This window comes from Pan paniscus, chromosome 19, assembly GCF_029289425.2.
Source record: "Pan paniscus chromosome 19, NHGRI_mPanPan1-v2.0_pri, whole genome shotgun sequence".
Classification (NCBI taxonomy): Eukaryota; Metazoa; Chordata; class Mammalia; order Primates; family Hominidae; genus Pan; species Pan paniscus.
In genome coordinates, this window is record NC_073268.2 from 51463278 (window position 1) to 51482981 (window position 19704).

The window sequence follows — 19704 nt, forward strand, 5'->3', positions numbered from 1 at the left end:
TGACTGTCAGCAAGTCACTCCAAATTTGAGACTCACTCTCTAGATCTGTGAGATGGCTAGGAATGACCCACGGGGGAATCTGTTGCATCAGAGGTGGGCAATGTTCCAGGTTTGCAGGAAGTTTCAAATGCATCACTGGATGCAGGGAAGGTGCGCAGGTGGCCAGACACCAGGGCGGCAGGCATGGCCCCTCGCATCTGTGGCTGGGCTCTTCAGCCCCTCTGTATCCACACCCCCTCCATGTGAATCTGCACTTCTTCCCCTCAGGAGAGGCTGTGCTAGATTAAAAATGGCCTTGAATTCACCATGGCTACAGGTTTCCCCCCTCCCCCAGCTTGCTCCTTCCACCAAGAGGTGGCGTCTGTTTCCCCTCCCCTGAATCCGCTGGCACTGTGAATGGAAAGAAATGCAGCGGCGGTGATGAAGTGTAAGTTACCAGCCTAGGTGGCGAGAGGACTGCGTGCTACTGTCTGCTGCACTCCTGTATCGTCATGAGATGGACGCACCTGGCCAGCCCACTTGTCCCAGGAGGAGGATGAGAGGCACATGGAGCAGAGCCAGCCTGGCACAGCTGAGCCCAGCCAAACCCCTGACTCGGGAGAAAGCACACACCTCCGCATTTGGGGATGGCTTGTTAGGCAGCAGCAGCTAACTGACAGGAGAGCAGGAGATGCCAGGCTAAGCAGGGACAACAGGGTGCTGGGCAACCTCCATCATCAGGCACACAGGCCCTGCCCATGGGACCTTAGCCCTGGGACCTGGCCTCATGGAAATGATGTTATCACAGGAAAGTCACTGCAAAGGAAAGGAACCAATCAGCCCCAAGAAGAGCAGGACAGGCTGAAAGCAGGGCAGATGCCATCGCTAGTGTTTATGGATCCACACGGCATCCCTCTTCTGTCCTTTCTGATGCCACAGAGCAGGGCAGGTGCAAAAAGAGGTGTTTGCTGGGATAGGATTAATTAGATCATTTCTGATGCCTGGCACTTACCAGATGCCCAGCTCAACAGGACCCTTCTTCCCATGTCCAAAGTGGCCATCTCCAGCCATAAGTTTTTTCATTTTCTTTACTTATTTTTTATTCTTTTTATTTTTATTTTATTTTATTATTATTTTTTTTTTTTGAGACACAGTCTCACTGTGTCCCTCAGGCTGGAGTACAATGGCACGATCTTGGCTCACTGCAACCTTCACCTCTTGGGTTCAAACAATTCTCCTGCCTCAGCCTCCCAAGTAGCTGGGACTACAGGTGTGCACCACCAGATCCAGCTAATTTTTGTATTTTTGGTAGAGATGGGGTTTCCCCTTGTTGATCCGGCTGATCTTGAACTCCGAACCACAAGTGATCCGCCTGCCTCTGCCTCCCAAAGTGCTAGGATTACAGGTATGAGTCACCATGCTGAGCCTTCTCTTTTTACAATTTTTTTCCCTCTGGCAGTTGTTAATGAACTACATAAACTTTTTTAGTGATACCTTTCCCTTCTCTTTCTTAGGAAGCCTCTTTTGCCTCTAAATGGAATCTGATGGATTCACAGCCAGATTCTAGCAGATGCACAAAGAAGAGCTGGTACCAATTCTACTGCAACTATTCCAAAAAATCAAGGAGGGTCTCCTTTAACTCATTCTGGAAAGCCAGCTTCACTCTGGTACCAAAACCTGGCGAAGACACAACAACAACAAAAAGAAAACCACAGGCTGATATCCCTGAGGAACATAGATGCAAGATGGATTACAGATTTAAATGTAAGACCCTAAACTATAAGAATCCTAGAGAAATCCTGGAAAATACCATCCTGGACATTGGCCCTGGGAAAGAATTTATGACTAAGTCCTCAAAAGCAATTGCAACAAAAACAAAAATTGACAAGTGGGATCTAATTAAATGAAAGAGTTTCTGCACTGCAAAATAAACTACCAGTGTAAACAGGCAACCTACAGAATGGGAGAAAATGTTTGCAAACTATGCACCCAACTAAGGTCTAATATCCATAATCTATGAGGAAGTTAAACAATTCAAAAAGCAAACAACAAATAACCCCACTAAAAAGTAGGCAAAAGACATGAACAGACAGTTTTCAAAAGAAGACATGCAAGCAGCCAACAAACATGACAAAATGCTCAACATCACTGATCATCAGAGAAATGCAAATCAAAACCACAATGAGGGACCATCTCACACCAGTAAGAATGGCTATTGTTAGTAAAAAAACAACAGATGCTGGTGAGGCTACAGAGAAAAGGGAACGCTTATACACTGTTGGTGGAATGTAAATTAGTTCAGCCACTGTAGAAAGCAGTTTGGAGATTCCTCAGAGGACTTAAAACAGAGTTACCGTTCAGCACAGCAATCCCATTACTGGGTATATATCCAAAGGAAAATAAACCATTCTACCAAAAAGACACATACACACGTATGTTCATCACAGCACAATTCACAATAGCAAAGACATGGAATCAATCTGGGTGCCCATCGATGGTTGGATAAAGAAAATGTGGTAAATATACACAATGAAATACTACACAGCCATAAAAAGAAAAGTATGTTTTTTGCAGCAACATGGATGCAACCGGAGGCCATTATCCTAAGTGAATTAATGCAGAAACAGAAAATACCACATGTTCTCACTTATAAGTGAAATGCTAAGTGTTTGAATACAGATGGACATAAAGACAGGAACAACAGACACTGGGGCCTACTAGAAGGGGGAGGCAGAGAGAGAGGGCAAGGGCTGAAAAACTACCTATTGGGTGCTATGCTCACCACCTGGGTGACAAGACCATTTGTACCTCAAACCTTAGCATCAAGCAACATACCCATGTAACAAACCTACACATGTACCCCCGTATCTAAAATAAAAGTTGAAATTATAAATAAAATAATAATAGAAAAAGATGGAGTCTGCAGCACTGGTGGAGGGCAGGTGGTGGCTGCTGCTCAGGTGCTCACACAGGTGGGTCTGCTGCTTACTTGTGCCTGTGCTTCAATGACTGGCACAGCCTCGGCAGCCTCTAGTGCAAGGCTCTTCCTCACATGGCAGGTCCTTTCTCCTGCTTTCTTCTTGTCCACAGACTTCTGGAAATGTTGCCTACATTGTTTTTTTTTTTCCTGGGATGATCTCCCTGGCTTCTGGCCATTTGCTTGGACTCTGGGCTTCATGCATTGTGGACTCTCCTGTTCTAGGCCTGGCATCAGGCCTCCCACGCTTTCTCACCCTGCGTGACACCATGCAGGTTTGCCTTGGGTGGCTTACCTGGACTTGGTTCTGAGCCTCTGTGCTCCAATCCTTGGTACCTTCCCGAGTTGTCTGAATTGTTTTCAACTTCTCCACTCCGCTGTCTCCTGAGCTCTGGTGGAAGGTTCACTGGGCTCCTGAGCTTGTTCTCACAGAAGTATGCACATTGCTTAGGGTGCTGTCCACAGATGGAGGCACAGCTGATGCAGTCCCTCAGGAGATGGTCATAGAACTTGCCTTGCTCCTTGCGGCAGCTGAGTGACCCTGGGAGAGAGAAATTCATGATACTGCCGGGTGACACAGACTAACAGGAACTCTGGGTTTGACCACAAAGGACATCAAAGTTAAAAAAAAAATACAGTAAAATTCCAGAAGGCAATTCCAGAGTAAGCCAAGTACTTTTACAATATACACATTGAAGACTATGCATTGTCCTCTAAGTACTATTTTAGCTGCATTGCATTTTGATGTGTAGTATTTTTCCTCTACCTAGATCAAAATGCACTTATTTTTCATTATTATTTTTTCTTTGACCTATGGGTTATTTACAAGTGCATTTCTTAGTTTCCAAACATATGAAGATTTTCAGTTATCATTTAAAATTTAGATCTGGATTACATTGTTACATAAGACTTTTACTTGCATTTTTCAAGCCTCATCAAGGAGAAATATATTTCAAATCAGCATAAGGAAAGAAGGGGAAAAGCCAGAATCCTCTTTGACAAGCTAGGGGAGGGGGCTGGAAGGAAGGTGGAAAAGTTCACATGAATAGTGTTTCTTCTGTCTTAATACTAGATGAGAATTACAGCAGCTTACACAAGTATCAGTGCCAAGGCACAGAAGCCAAGGAAACTAAAGCCAAATCACACTTGCCTTAAGAGAGCACAGTGGACCCAACTTTGAATGCATAAAGAAACCTATTTGGAACAATCAATTATCTAAAGTCTCAGAATATTTCTTTCTAATTTTTTTTTTTTTTTTTTGAGAAGGAGTTTCGCTCCTGTCACCCAGGCTGGAGTGCAATGGCACGATCTCGGCTCACTGCAACCTCTGCCTCCCAGGTTCAAGCAATTCTCCTGCCTCAGCCTCCCGAGTAGCTGGGATTACAGGCGACCACCACAACACCCAGCTAATTTTTGTATTTTTAGTAGAGATGGACTTTCGCCATGTTGGCCAGGCTGGTCGTGAACTCCTGACCTCAGGTGATCTGCCTGCCTCGGCCTCCCAAAGTGCTGGGATTACAGGTGGCATGAACCACCGCATCTGGTCTAGCCTCCAAATATTTCTACATGGAAGTTTTTATGTGAAAAAGGCAAGTTTCCTTTGTCTTTAGAATAAGGTATGGCTTTTGAGATGTCCTGACTTCGTAAATATGAATAAATAAATAAATATGTATAAATAAAATATATGTGGCTCACACATATATTTTAAGGACACATTTCGGAGACAGTGCAGGATAGTGGATAAGAACCCAAATTTCAGAACCAAATTTCAGTTGGGGCCATCCCTGGCTGTACCACTTGCAGGCAGTGTGGTCTTAGCCTCTCCATGCCTCAGTTTCCTCATTTCCAACATAGGGAAAATAACAGTACTGACTTCTTCGTAGGGTTGTTGGCAGAGTTGTAGGGCCCAGCACAGTGCCTGGCACATACTAAATGCTCATGTAATGGAAGGCTTAAGTAGAATATTCATTTGAGCCTCTTCACAAAGCAAACAGATCCGTTCTTGTGTCTTTGACAGAGTAAAGGAAGGAACTAAAAGATCACGGAATTGGGACCTTAGGGAAAACTCAGATGGCCCACATAGGGCCAGTGACCTCCCCTGCTCTGTCCCTGCCCTATCCCCAGGGCGCCCCTGAACCGCACAGAAACCGACACCTCCACTCTGCATCACACAGGGTTAGCCCAGCATTGGTGTCCTTGGGGCTTTCTGTGACCTCCTTTCCTGTTGCAGGTGGTGCTGTTGCAGGTGGTGCCTGAGTGCCCCAGCCCACTGACCCTCCCTGCCTGACCTCACACCCCTCCCTGCCTGACCTCACACCCCTCCCTGCCTGACCTCACACCCCTCCCCTCCCCTGCCTGGGACTCAGTCCTCCCCACTGTGTTTCCCTCCTCTGAGCCTCTGCTCATAGTGCCCTTTCTTCCAGGTGCCCATCTGATTTCCGCATTCTGCGACCTCTTAACAATCTGCCTCTGATGGTGCTTCCTCTAGGGACACCTCCCTGCTCCCCAGACCTTTAGCTGAAGGGGGTCTCTCCCAACTGTGGCTTTCTACCTTGACACATAGTCATTTCTCCCATTAGATGACACTGTCTTTGAAGGGCCACGGCAGATTCCTATTTCCATGGGGCTGGAGCACTCCATCTATGTTTGTGGGATGAACCAATGAATGTTTTAATTCATTAATGGGTAGTGGTTCAGGTCATGATTTAGGAGTCGGAATCCTGGGTTCAAACCAGGATGTTGCTGTGACATCTCCACTTTTAAACTGGGTGATCTTGGGTGAGTCACTCAGCCTCTCTGAGTTCCCCTCAATAAGTATTCATGAAGGACTTACTATGTGTCAGGCACTGTGCTAGGCTCAAGTCAGACATGGTTCCCCTGCCAGGGAGCTCCCAGTCTAGTGGTTGAGTCAGACATAAAACACATACACACGAAAGAACAAAACAGCAAATTGTGGTAAGTTCTATCAAGGAAAAGAACAGGTTATGAAAAAGAACAGCAAGCAACGAATAATTTTCAAGACAATCAGGGAAAACTGGATATGGCCTGAGTATTAGATGATGTTAATAAATTATTGCTGGCAGTGATAGGATATTTGGATTATGTTTCACAGGTTTTCGTGGTCCAGTATCTGCAGGTAAAATTATATGAGATCTTGGCTGTGCTTTAAAATACACAAGGCAGGCTGGGCGCAGTGGCTCACGCCTGTAATCCCAGTACTTTGGGAGGCCGAGGTGGGTGGATCACCTAAGGTCAGGAGTTCAAGACCAGCCTGACCAACATGGAGAAACCCCATCTCTACTAAAAATACAAAATTAGCCGGGTGTGGTGGCACATGCCTGTAATCCCAGCTACTCGGGAGGCTGAGGAGGGAGAATCACTTGAACCCGGGCAGTGGAGGTTGCGGTGAGCCAAGATCGCACCATTGCACTCCAGCCTGAGCAACAAGAGCGAAACTTCATCTCAAAAAATAAAAATAAAAATAAAAAATAAAATAAATAAAATAAAATACACAAGTCAAAAAAATTGGTTGGGAAAGTACAAGGCAGAATTTAAACAATTTGTGAAGCTGGTGATGGGTGCAGAGGGCGTCATTGTGCTGTCCTCTCTATGTACATGTGTGATAAGTTCTGTAATAAAAAGTTTCAAAAGAATGTAACAACACACAGTGACAAGGGAGGGCCTAGTTCTACTGGGTGGTCAGAGGAGACCCCTGACGTTTGGGCTGAGACCTGAAGGTTGAGTAGGAGGGAGCTGAGGGAAGATGATAGAGGGAATGCGTTCCAGGCAGCGGGAATAGCATGTGCAAAGGAACTGAGGCAGGAAAGAATGGACTGTGTTTGAGACACTGAAAGGAGGTTGTGTGACCAAAGCAGAAAGGTGGAGGGGTAAGAGGTGCCACACTGTACATCTCCTCCTGCCACCCTTTCCTCAGCCACCTGACTGTGGGGCCAGAGGGTGCTCTAGGGAGAAAGGAGGAGGGTGATCACACTGTCCCCTCGGCTCAGGCCCCAGAACTCACTGCAGAAGGCTGCACAGGTGCGCTGGCTCTGATGGTTGCAAATGGTTTTGCAGGACATGCAGGTACCCAGCAGAGGATCCCAGTACTGCTCTTCGGGGCAGGATCTCATAGCCACCCCTGTCCACAGGCCCTGTGGAACTGAGAGACCAGGAGAGTGAGGGCAGCTGGCAGGCGGCCACAGCCCGGCCTCTTGTCCCTGATGGGAACCAAGACGGCCTCTCCTGCCCACATTCGCACAGACAACCTTTCTGTCTGAGGAGCAGAGAGGGCACACAAAGTTGGCTTCTAGCCCCCACTGCACTTGCTAGGGGCCTGGGGCAGCCACCTCCCCTCTCCAGCCTCAGTTTCCCCATCTGCACATGGTTGTTTTCAGGCCCCCTGCTCTCTCACATCAGCAGTGCCCTACTGGGCCCTGTTCCCTGCCCTCCTTAACGTGCCACGCCTCTCCCTGCCACAGGGTCTTCGCACATGCTGTTCCCTCGCATGACGTGCCCTTCTCCCCAGCCCCTGCCCCTCAGCTGTTTATTCCTTCTCAGACTGAGACCTCTGTCTAAACCTGATCTCCAAGGGAAGCCTTTCTGACTCACCCCCTAGACTAGGACGTGGTCCTTCTTCTACACACTTGCGCTGCCCTTTACTTGTTGCTGTGGTCACTTTCCTTCTGTGCGTGTGGTTATTTGATGCTGGCTCCTACACTAACTGTGAGCACCATCTGGCAGGGACTGTGCCTAATTTTTCTTATTAATTGCTGAGTCCTCAGAACCTACATAGTACTTAGGACACAGTACCTGCTCATTAAGTGAATGGTTTCTTTAAGTGCAGACCAAGTCAGTGCCTAGCACACAGCAAGAACCAAGAAATGTCAATTTCCTTTCCATTTTCTTTTTTTACTGAAGTATAAAACAACCACAATGATGTGTGTAAGGTGCACAAAAAGCTGAAGAATACAGCTTGGTGAAATTTGATGTATGTATGCACCTGTGTCATTACAGCCCACATTGAGATGTAGGACATTTCCTCACCCCTGAAGCCTCCCTGGGGTCCCCCGACACCCAATGCCCATGCCTAGAGGCAGCTACTGTTCTGTTGTTACCCTCATAGGCTAATATTGCCCCTTCTGGTACTTCCGTGTCTGGTTTTGTTCCTCCACGTGGTGCCTGAGACTCATCCATGTGGGTGCTCTCTGTATGTCTGGTTTTGTGTTACTGTGAGTCTTCCACTGTGTGCATGCATCACCTTCTCCATCCTCTTCTGATTTCATGACATTTGCTTCCCCCAATAACTTCTCCTTAAAAATGCTTAAAAGCATTTTGCAAGGCATATGTTTGTTCTTTTTTTTTTTTTAGATGGAGTCTTTCTCTGTTGCCCAGGCTGGAGTGCAGTGGGTGTGATCTTGGCTCACTGCAACCTCCACCTCCCGGGTTCAAGCAGTTCTCCTGCAGCCTCCCAAGTAGCTGGGATTACAAGTGCATGCTACCATGTCTGGCTAATTTTTGTATTTTTAGTAGAGAGCGGGTTTCACTACGTTGGCCAGTCTGGTCTCAAACTCCTGACCTCGTGATCCGCCCGCGTCGGCCTCCCAAAGTGCTCGGATTATAGGCATGAGCCACCACGCCCAGTGGCATACGTTTGTTCTTTAACGAAAGCAAGCTGAGGGAAGACCAGAGGTGGCTGGGCACCATGGCTCATGCCTGTAATCCGAGCATTTTGGGAGGTAGAGGTGGGAGGATTTCTTGAGGCCAGGAGTTCAAGATCAGCCTGAGAAACATAGTGAGATCCTGTCTCTACAAAAGGATTTTAAAAATTAGCCACGTGCTGTAGTCCCAGCTATTCAGGAGGCGGCTGAGACAGGAGGATCGCTTGAGCCTGAGAGTTCAAGGCTGAGGTAAGCTATGACCACATCACTGCACTCCAGCCTGGATAACAGAGTGAGACCCAGTCTCTAAAAAAGGAAAAGAAAAAAGACCAGGGGCCTCTCATTTAACACGGCAGCTTAAACACAGGGGTTTATCTTCCTTCCCTCCTGAAACCATGCTAAGCTGACAGTCAAGTCCATCTGTCTTCAGAGATCAAGGGAATGGCAGAGGTTTCTACAGCAAAGAACACATGTCTCTAACATTCTGGGAGATGGAGGAACCAGAGTGCCTGACTGCCTTTGAGAATCTCTCATCATTGATGCCTACATGGGAAGGAAGTTGTTCTGAGTCACAGAACTCAAGGAAGTCTCCAGATTTGGAGGCACCACGTATCTCTGACAGCAGGGCTGGGCAGAAGGCGTGAAGCTCTGTAAGAGGATTGGTTGGAAACTTACATAAAGAGGGTTTGACCCCAGCACATCCCCATTCCAAGGCAGGTGCCAGTCCCTCACCCACCCAGGCATAAGAGTGGGGTCTCCTTGGACACAGCTGAGGGTAGAAACGTGGTCCTTCCTGGCAACAGGGGAATTGTAATAATCTTCCTCCTGGACAGTCAGTCTCCCCTCTCTTTACCCACCCCAGTTTCTATCTAAGGAGGGTGGCAACCAGGTTTTTAAAGATGCCTCCCTCCCTACCCTGCAATTGGCAGGAAATCAGAAGTCTCTGCTCTGGGAAAACAGACCCAAAGGAAAAGACCCAGAGGCACTGACAGCGGGAGATTCTCTCCAGAAAATGTCCAAGTCCCTGCCTGATCCCACTGGGGCAAAGCTTCTACATCAGTGAGCCCATCTGCTTACCCAGAACTTCCAGGCAGCTGTCAGTGCCTCAGTCTGACTTGTGAACCAATGGCCGAGGGTCACCTGATATGGGAGCACCGCCTCTAGCAGGAAAGCAAACTCAAACCAAACAGAAGGCAGACACCTGGTGCCAACGAAGACACGCGGGAAACAGAAGAGCATTTTAAAACAAGAGCAGCAACAGTTGAGATCCCCAGAAATATAAGAGAGGATTGTGTATCTAAGAAACAAAACAGCAGACTATTGTAAAGGACGTTCGTAGAACAAATGAGAATTGTTAGAATTATAATTTATAGCCAGAATAAAAACATCAGTAGAAGGGCTGGAAGATGTAATCGAATAAATTGTCTAGAAAATAAGAGACAAAAGATATGAGATTATGGAATCATTTCAGGAGCTCCGAAGTTTGACTAATGATTGGAAGGACATTGGCTCCAGACTGAAGGAGTCAATCAAGTATCAGTGCAATACAGTCTCACAAACTAGGGTACATCATCATATTTACGAAGTCAAGACATCTCAAAAGCAATCCTGGGATGTGAGGAGTGACATGGAGGAAAGCAGTAAAGTGGCAAGCTCTGGGAATCTGTGCCTCCTGCTAAATGACTACGGAGCTGCCAGCCACTGTCTGAAGTCACTATTTGGGAACTCTGGAGTTGTCCAGGGGAGAGCTTGATGGTAAATTTTAGGAATTTCAGCCTATCACATGGTAGTGGCTACTACTCCATGGCAGTGCCACTTGCTAGAGCCAGGATAAGCAAGAAGGACCCTTGTCCTCCAAATATTGAGGTTGTGGGTTCTGATTGCTGATGGCTACCGTGACCACTGAGGGGCCAGCACAAAGGACATTGTTTCAACCCTCAAGGGCTGAAGTGGCTTCCACGGGATTTAAAGAGACAGTATCCTTCTCTGGTCTGGGAGCCAAGCACTTAAGGAAATCTTTGTTGGGTCACTGGTTGACTGCAGAGATAAAAGAACAGAAACTTCAGTGACTACACACAACAAGGAATACATACTGTGCAAAAATACAAATTAAAGTTGGAAAAATACATAGCTTAAAACTAAAAGTTTGGAAAAGTCACAAACAAATGGCTTCAGCCCTTAACAGGCAAGTTTCAGCAATCCTTGAGGAGTGGTAAGGTTAGATTTCCAGTCACCACAACATAACACTCAAAATGTCCAGGTCTCAAAAAAATATTACAAAGCATACAAAGCAGCAGTTTTGCCACATTTACAGGAAATACAGACTATGACAGAAACCATTTCCAGGGACGTCTATATATTGGGATTACTAGTCAAAGGTGTGAAATCAAGATTTGTGTTAAGCATGTTCAATGAGCTTAAGGAAACCGACAGAGAACTAAAGGAAGTCAGGAAAATGTTGTGTGAACACAATGAGCACATGGTAAAGAGAAAGAAGTGGTAAAAAAAGGAACCAAAACTTGGAAGCAACCAAAATGTCCTTCAGTAGGTAAATGTATAAATAAAGTGTGGTATATTCAAACAATGGACTGTTATTCAATACTGAAAAATGAGCTATCAAGGCATTAACAGACATGCAGTAACCTCAAATGCATATTACTAAGTGAGAGAAACAAAGCTAAAAAGTCTGCTGTATGATTTCAACTCCATGACATTCTGGAAAAGTCAAAAACTATGGAGACAATAAAAAAATCAGTGATTCCCAGGGGTTGGAGGATGGGAGGGATGAGTAGGTGGAGCACAGAGGATTTTTAGGGCAGTGAAGCTACTCTGCAAGATACTCCAATGGTGGACACATGTCCGCGTACATTTGTTCAAAGCCATGTACAACACTGAGAGTGAACCCTAATGTAAACGTCAGACTTTAAATGATAATGACGTGTCAGTGTAGGTTCACTGATTGTAACAAATGCACCATCTGGTTTAGGATGTTGCTAGTTGAGGATGCTGTGTGGGGGGATGTGGACAGGGATGTGGGAACTCTCTGTACTTTTGCTAAATTTTTCTGTGAGCCTAAAAATGCTCTAAAAGTAGTCTTTTTTTTTTTTTTTTAAGAACCATACAGAAGTTCTGGAATGAAAAAGTTCAAAAAGTGAAATACGAACCTTAATGGAAGGGAACTATCGCAAATTTAAGCAAGCAGAAGAGGCAATTGGCAAACTTAAAACAATTGAAATAATAGTCTGTGTAGCAAAAATGAAAAAAGATTGAGGAAAATTGAACAGAGCCAAATGTACTAACGTATGCTCATAGAAGTTACAGAAGGAGAAGGGACAAAATGGCAGAAAAAGTATTTGAAGGAATAATGGCCCCAAATTTCCCAAATCTGAGAAGACGTGAATATACTCATTCAGGAGTCTCAATAAATTTGATGCAGGAAAACCTCAAAGAAGCCCACACCAAGACATATTACAATAAAATCAAGGAAACCCAAGGCCAGAGAGAATTGTGAAAGCAGCAAGAGAGAAGCAACTTCTTGTGTACAAAGGATCATCAATACGGTAACAGCTGATTTCTCCTAAGAAACCATGGCAGCCAGAAGGTAGTGGAATGATATATTTAAAGTCCTAAAAGAAAACAGTAAGCTGTCAACCAGGAATTGTATATAATTTTAAATCACCTTTCAATAATGAAGGAGAAATTATGACTTTTCCAGATAAACAAAATCTGAGCAGTGCATTATCAGTAAACTTGCCCTACAAGAAATCCTAAAGTGAGTCTTTCATGCTGAAATAAAAGTACTCTAGATGGTACCTTGAAGACATAAGAAAAAGTGAAGTAAATATAAAGGTAACTAAATAAGTAACTATAAAAGCCAGAATTATTTTACATTTTGCATGGTTTGTAACTCCTATTTTTTTTCTATATGATTTAATAGGCAATGAGTTAAACAGTGATTGCAAACCTATGTTAGTGGTCATAGAGTGTACAAAGATGCAGTATGTGATAATCACAATATAAAGGGAAAGGCAGGGACATACAGGAGCAAAGCTCTTATGACCTACCGAAACTAAGTTGATATTATTCAAACTAGGACGTCATAAGTTTAAGATATTAATTGTAATCCCCAGGAAAATAACTAAAATATGTATAGAAAAAGAAAGAAAAGGGGACTCAAAGTGGCCCACTACAAAAAAAATGAACAAAATACAAAAATGAAGTAATTGAAGAAACAAAAACATGTAAGACATACATAAAACAAATATATAAATGGCTGAAGTAAATCTTTATCAGTGATCATATTAAATGTAAATGAACTAAACTCTGCTAGTAAAAAAAAAATTGGCAGATTGGATTTAAAAACCCACAGGCTTCATGTATATTCAGTGTATAAGAGACTTACTTTAGATTAAAAAAAATACAAAGCCAGAATTATTTTACTTTTTGCGTGGTTTGTAACTCCAATTTTTTCCTATATGATTTAATAGGCAATGAGTAAAATAGTGGTAAAATAGAAGTTGAAAGTAAAAGAATGGAAAAGGTATTTTATGCAAATAGAAAGCAAAAGAGAGCTGGGGCAGCTATACTGTTGTCAGACAAAGCAGACTTTAAATCACAAAAAGATTACAAAAGACAAAGAAGGACAATATTTATTAATAAAGGGGATACAGCATAAAGATGTAACAATTATAAATGTATACACACCTAATGACAGGGTTCCAAAATATATGAAACAAAAATTGACAGAGTTGAAGGGAGTAATAGATAGTCCTACACTAATATTGGGATATTTCAGTACCTCACTTTCAATAATAAGACAGAACTACCAGACAGATAAATAAGAAAATAGAGGACATCAAGAACACTATAAACCAATTAGACATCACAGACATATAGACAACGCTCAATGCAGCAACAGCAGAATACACATTCTTTTCAAGTGCACATGGAACATTCTCCAGGATAGACCTTATGTTCAGCCACAAAACAAGGCTAAACTTTAAAATTTTTTAATTTTTTAAAATTAAAATTATTCAAAGTTTCTTTTCTGATCATAATGGTATAAAACTACAGATCAATAACAGAAGGAAAATTGGAAAATTCACAAATATGTGTAAATTAAACAACACGCTCTTCAACAACAAATTGGTCGAAGAAGAAATGACAGGGGAAATTATAAAATATCTTGAGACAAATGAAAATGAAAATACAACATACCAAAAGTTATGAAATACAACAAAAGCAATGCAAAGAGGGAAATTCATGTAAATACATACACTGAAAAAGAAGAATCATAACCTGATCATAACTAAATCATAACCTAATTATATACCTTGAGGAAATAAAAATAGAAGAACAAACCAAATCCAAAAATAGCAGAAGGAAAGAAATAATGAAGACTAGAGCAGAGATCAATAACACAGAGAATGAAAAAACAATAGAGAAAATCAACAAAACCAAAAGCTCCTCTTTGAAAAGATCAACAAAATTGACAAACCTTTAGGTAGACTGACTATGAAAAAGACAGATGACTCATATTATTAAAATCAGAAATGACATTAAGAACTTTATTACTTATTTTACAGAAATAAAAAGGATTATAAAAGAATACTATAAACAATGGTACACCAACAAATTGGATAACCTAGATAAAAATGGACATATTCTTAGAAATACACAATCTACCAAAACTGATGAATGAATAGAAAATTTGAATACTCCTATAACGAGATTGAATCAGTAATCAGAAACCTACCAGTGACAAGCTCAGGACAAGATTGCTTTACTAGTGAATTCTACCAAAACATTTAAAAAAGAATGAACACCAATTCTTCTGAAACTCTTCCCAAAAATCAAAGAGGAAAGAACACTTCCTAACTCATTCATGAAGTCAGCATTACACTAATACAAAATCACAATAAAGATGTCACAAGGAGAGAAAATTACACACCAATATGTCTTATGTATGCAAATTGAACCCAATGGCACATGAAAAGTTTATTCACCATAACCAAGTGGGATTTATTTTTGGAGTGCAATGGTAGTTCCACACTAAAGGAATTAATAATAAAACTTAATGGTCATCTCAATTGATGCAGAAAAAGCACTTGACTAAATCCAACTTTTTTTAATGATAAAAACACTCGAGAAGCTAGGAATAGAAAGTAACTTTCCTATCATGATAAAGGCCATATTTGAGAATCCCACATTCTCAATGGTGAAAGTGAAAGCTTTCCCCTAAGATCAGAACAAGGCCAGGATACACACATTTGCCACTTCTCTTCAACATAGCACCAGGAGAACTAGCCAGAGCACTTAGACAAGAAAAAGAAATAGAAGTATCCACAGTGGGAAGGAGAGCATAAGATTGTCTCTGTTCACAGATAACCCAATTTTATATGTAGAAAACCCTAACAATTTCATTCAATGGGGAAAAGGACAGTCTCTTCCACAAATGATGCTGGAAAAATTGGATATTCACATGCAAGAGAATGAAATTGAATGCTTACCTAATGCCACATACAAAAATTAACTCAAAATGGACTAAGGGCTAAAACTATAAAACTTTTGGAAGAAAACATAGGGGAAAATCTCCATGCACTAAATTTGACAATGATATCTTGGATACAGCACCAAAGGCATAGGCAATGAAAGGAAAAAATTAGATAAATTGGACTTCGTCAAAATTTAAAACTTTTGTGCACCAAAGGACACTATTGAGAGAGTGAAAAGACAACTCACAGAATGGGAGAAAATATCTTCAAATCATATACCTAATAGGGGATTAATATCCAGAATATATAAAGAACTCCTAAAACTCAACAACAAAAAACCAAACAACTCAAGTCAAAACTGAGCAAAAGGCTTGAATCAGCATTTCTCCAAATAAAACATTCAAGTGGTCAACAAGCACAAGAAAAGATGCTCAACGTCATTAGTCATTAGGGAAATGCAAATTAAAACCACAATGAGATATCATTTCACACCCATTAGGATGGCTATTATTAAAAATGGAAAATAAGCAGCGTTAGAGATCTGAAGCAAGTGGATGTGAAGGCACTGCTCATGGGAATGTATAACAGAGCAACAGCTGTGGAAAAGTCTGGCAGATCCTCAAAAAGACAAACATAAAACTACCACAAAACCCAGTAATTCCACTCCTAAGTAAACATCCAAAAGAGCTGAAACAGGGATGTGAACAGATACTTGTGCCCCAACATTCAGAACAGCATATTCACAATAGCCAAAGGTGGAAACAGCCCAATCGTTTATCAGCACATGAATGGACAAAGAAAATATGTTACAGGTACGCAGGATACTATGATGTTATTAAAATGAATGGAATACTTATACATGCTACAATGTGGATAAACTTTGAAGATATTATGCTAAGTGAAATAAGACAGTCATATAGAGACAAATATTGTACAATTTCCCTTACCTGAGGGAAGTAGAAGAGGCAAATTCACAGAGTTAGAGAGTAAAATAGAGGTTAGCACAGGCAGCCGTTATTGATTAATGGGGTACAGAATTTCTTTCTGGGGCCATAAAAAAATTTTGGATATAGATAGTGGTGCTTGTGCATGTACGTAATGCCACTTAATTGAATATGTCATAATGATTAAAATGATAAAAGTTTCATTATATATATTTTACCAGCAAAAAGTGGAAGTAGAAAGCAGAAAGTAAGCAGAAAATGGAGCAATGCCTTAAAGTTTAGGATAGAAAGTTATTTTCAGTCTAGAACAGTGTTATCTATCAAGTGCGAGGTAGAATAAAGACGTTCTCAGACATGCAAGATCTTGGAAGCTACTGGAGGGCTTGCTCCACTGAATCTGGGGAGTGGCCAAAAAAACCACGGGTAGAACAGGACCCCTCTCAGCAGAGGGGAAGATGGACATTCTCAGCATGATGGTGAAGGACTTCCCCAGTGACAGCTGCTTGGAGGTCTAGAGGGTACTCTATCCCAGCTAAAATGGAAGAAGGGTAAATGTCACCAGTGAAAATACAGAAGTGATAAGTGAGGATGTCTGACCAACTGACAGGGTGGATTTGTCCCAGAGCTGGAGATGAATTACCTGCATGGAAAACAGAGGAGTTACCAACTCCAGGGAAACAAAAGACATTACTGAGAAAAGAAAGGTAGGCCAGGTGTGGTGGCTCATGCCTGTTATCCAATCACTTTGGGAGACCAAGGCAGGTGGATCGTTTGAGGTCAGGAGTTTGAGACCAGCCTGGCCAATGTGGTGAAACCCTGTCTTCACTGAAAATACAAAAATTAGCTGGGTGTGGTGGTGCCTGCCTGTAATCTCAGCTACTTGAGAAGCTGAGGCAGGAGAATCACTTGAAACCAGGAGACAGAGGTTGCAGCGAGCTAAGATTGTGCCACTGCACTCCAGCCTGGGCCACAGAGTGAGACTCGGTCTCCCCCAAAAAAAAAAAAGAAAGAAAGAAAAAAAAGAAAGGAAAAGAAAGGTAATCATAGGACATGTACAGCAGCTCAGCTGTGGGCAATATTTATATTGTCATAAATAAATGAGCCATCTGAGTCAACGAATAAGGTGGAGATGTGGAATTATTCCTTCTGTAAAAGAGTTTACTCACTGTGAGAGCCATTAGACCATTGTCAGTGAGCAAAGGCAAAAACAGGCTTTCTAGGAGAGAGGAAGGAGAAGGGGAAGAACAAAACTGCAGAGGAGTTGACATTCTGGAGCAGAGCCGGCAGCCAGCAGGTCTATCTTGACTCCAACTGAAAACGCACCCCTCCTTCACTGGGGGCCTGGGGAGGGGAAGCTGCATGCATGCAGATAGTGACGTCCAAGTTAAGTTCTCACCTTAGAAAGTGGGGAATCAATCCAGAGCGTCTAAAATGGACAAGTCAAGGACCAGCAGGGGGAGTGGACCAGATTCTGAGCCACTTTGGGGATGAGCCTGGGGAAAGCCACAGGGCAGCCCTGCTTGGAACCCTGGGCTGTGAGTCATGGGGCTGGTACTCCTTGCTGTGTGACCTTGGGCACGACTTCTGCTCTTGGACACCCAGCGTCCTCCCCTGTAAGATGAGGATGCTGTTGCTTACTCACAGAATCACTGTGAGCAGCATGTGCATGGCAGGTGCCTAGTATGGTATTGAGCACGTTAGTAAAGACAACCCCCTGAGCTGCTGCCCTTATTAATATTGCCATTTCTTATGATAAGGAGTGCTGTGCTGGACAAGGCCTACACCTGGATCGAGACAACAAAAATTTTAGGGGCCAATTCCTGTTGGCGTGAGCCAACTCCCTCTTTTCCTCCTTGGTGGGGAGGGGTCTGTGCAGGAGTGAAGGAGCAGGGCTGGGGTGATGGGTGGGCTCCTCATTCTTGCCCTTTACAGTTTCACCAAGAAAACCTGTAGATGTGACTGAAAGAGAAGGAACAGTAAAAGCTTGGCAGATAGGAGGAATTTCTTATCAAGTTTTGTTTTTGTTTTTGTTTTTTTGGTTTTTTCGAGACGGAGTCTGGCACTGCCACCCAGGCTGGAGTGCAGTGGCACCATCTCGGCTCACTGCAAGCTCCACCTCCTGGGTTCACGTCATTCTCCTGCCTCAGCCTCCAGAGTAGCTGGCACTACAGGTGCCCACCACCACGCCTGGCTAATTTTTTTGTATTTTTAGTAGAGACAGGGTTTCACCGTGTTAGCCAGGATGGTCTCGGTCTCCTGACCTCCTGATCCACCCGCCTCGGCCTCCCAAAGTGCTGGGATTACAGGCGTGAGCCACAGATCCCGGCCTTTCTCATCCAGTCTTTCAAGCAAACACTGACTGCAAACTTGGGCTGGGGGCTATGAGTTGAGCTCACCAGTGGGGTAGGGGCAGGAGAGGATTCCAGCGTGCAGAGATAGGGTGTGTGCCCCGATAAGGCTGCAGCCTGAGACCTGAGGGATGTGCATGGGAATGGATGGTGACCTTACAACCTGGCTTCTGCTAACTGGGAAGGAGAGGGAGGAAGAAATGGAGGAGGGAAAGAAGGATGAGGAAGAGGAGGCAGAAGAGGAGAAGAAGGGAAAAAGAAGAGAGATGAAGACAAGGAAGAGAAGGGGAGGAGAAGGAAGGAGGAGGAGGAAAAGATGGCTTTTGGTTTCTGTGAGCTGTATATGCTTTTTCCCTGGGCTATTTTGAAATACTGAAAATGGCTCTAAGATCCCCCTGCCTGCTCCCACCTCCACTCAGAATGAACCTTCAGAGATGTTCAAGGTTGAGAGTCCACCATCTCCATGTTTTTTTTTTTTTTTTTTTTTTTTTTTGAGATGGAGTTTCGCTCTTGTTCCCCAGGCTGGAGTGCAGTGGTGAGATCTCTGCTCACTGCAACCTCTGCCTTCCGAGTTCAAGCAATTCTTCTGCCTCAGCCTCCCGAGTAGCTGGGATTACAGGTGTGTGCCCCTACACCCGGCTAATTTTTGTATTTTTAGTAGATGAGGTTTCTCCATGTTGGTCAGGCTGATCTCGAACCCCTGACCTCAGGTGATCTGCCTGCCTCAGCCTCCCAAAGTGCTGGGATTACAGGCGTGAGCCACCACGCCCAGCCTCCCATGCTGGTTCTAAAGGAAGAAGAACTTAGTTAGGTCCTGGGAGAACTGGTCAAGTCACCTTCTCAGTTTTCTGTTTGTGAAATGGGGACAGCCACTTCTACCCATCATAATTTTCACCTCCTGCCAGCTCATGTTGAAAACGGATTCACCATGGTTCAGTGACCCAGAGTGTGCCGGAGTGAAGTGCCCGTGGTGGGGAAAGCACGGCTGAGTCATCTTGGGAAGGACTCTGGCTGTGCACAACCTCAGTTTTCCTGACCTGTAAAATGGACACTCTAGGCTTTCTTTTGTAGATCTTCTCAAGGGTGTGTACATGACAAGCATGTAACTGGCCCAAGACATGGCTGCTGCTACTGGTATAATATCTACCAGTAGTGATATAAATAGTATGAAATATAATGGGTTAATAGTTATCATTTTATAATAATTTATAATAATGTAAAATAATTTTAATATTAGTGATAATTACATTTTCTTTTGTAGAGACAGGGTCTTGCTCTGTCTCTACAAAATTACAGTGGTGCAAT

General features: G+C 43.4%; 1 protein-coding gene across 2 annotated transcripts in view; it reads right to left on the minus strand.

Annotated features, from left to right (window-relative positions):
• Nucleotides 1-19704, minus strand: part of TNFRSF13B (TNF receptor superfamily member 13B) — a 34939-nt gene that overhangs the window by 6419 nt on the left and 8816 nt on the right. The window contains exons 2-3 of one of the 2 annotated variants that reach the window (XM_003808769.6): nucleotides 6978-7115; nucleotides 3252-3497 (exon numbers count right to left, since the gene is read on the minus strand). In XM_003808769.6, coding sequence (XP_003808817.1) covers nucleotides 3252-3497; nucleotides 6978-7115 — 384 coding nt within the window. The remainder of the gene's footprint in view (nucleotides 1-3251; nucleotides 3498-6977; nucleotides 7116-19704) is intronic. The other variant, XM_008960871.4, reaches the window with a different exon arrangement.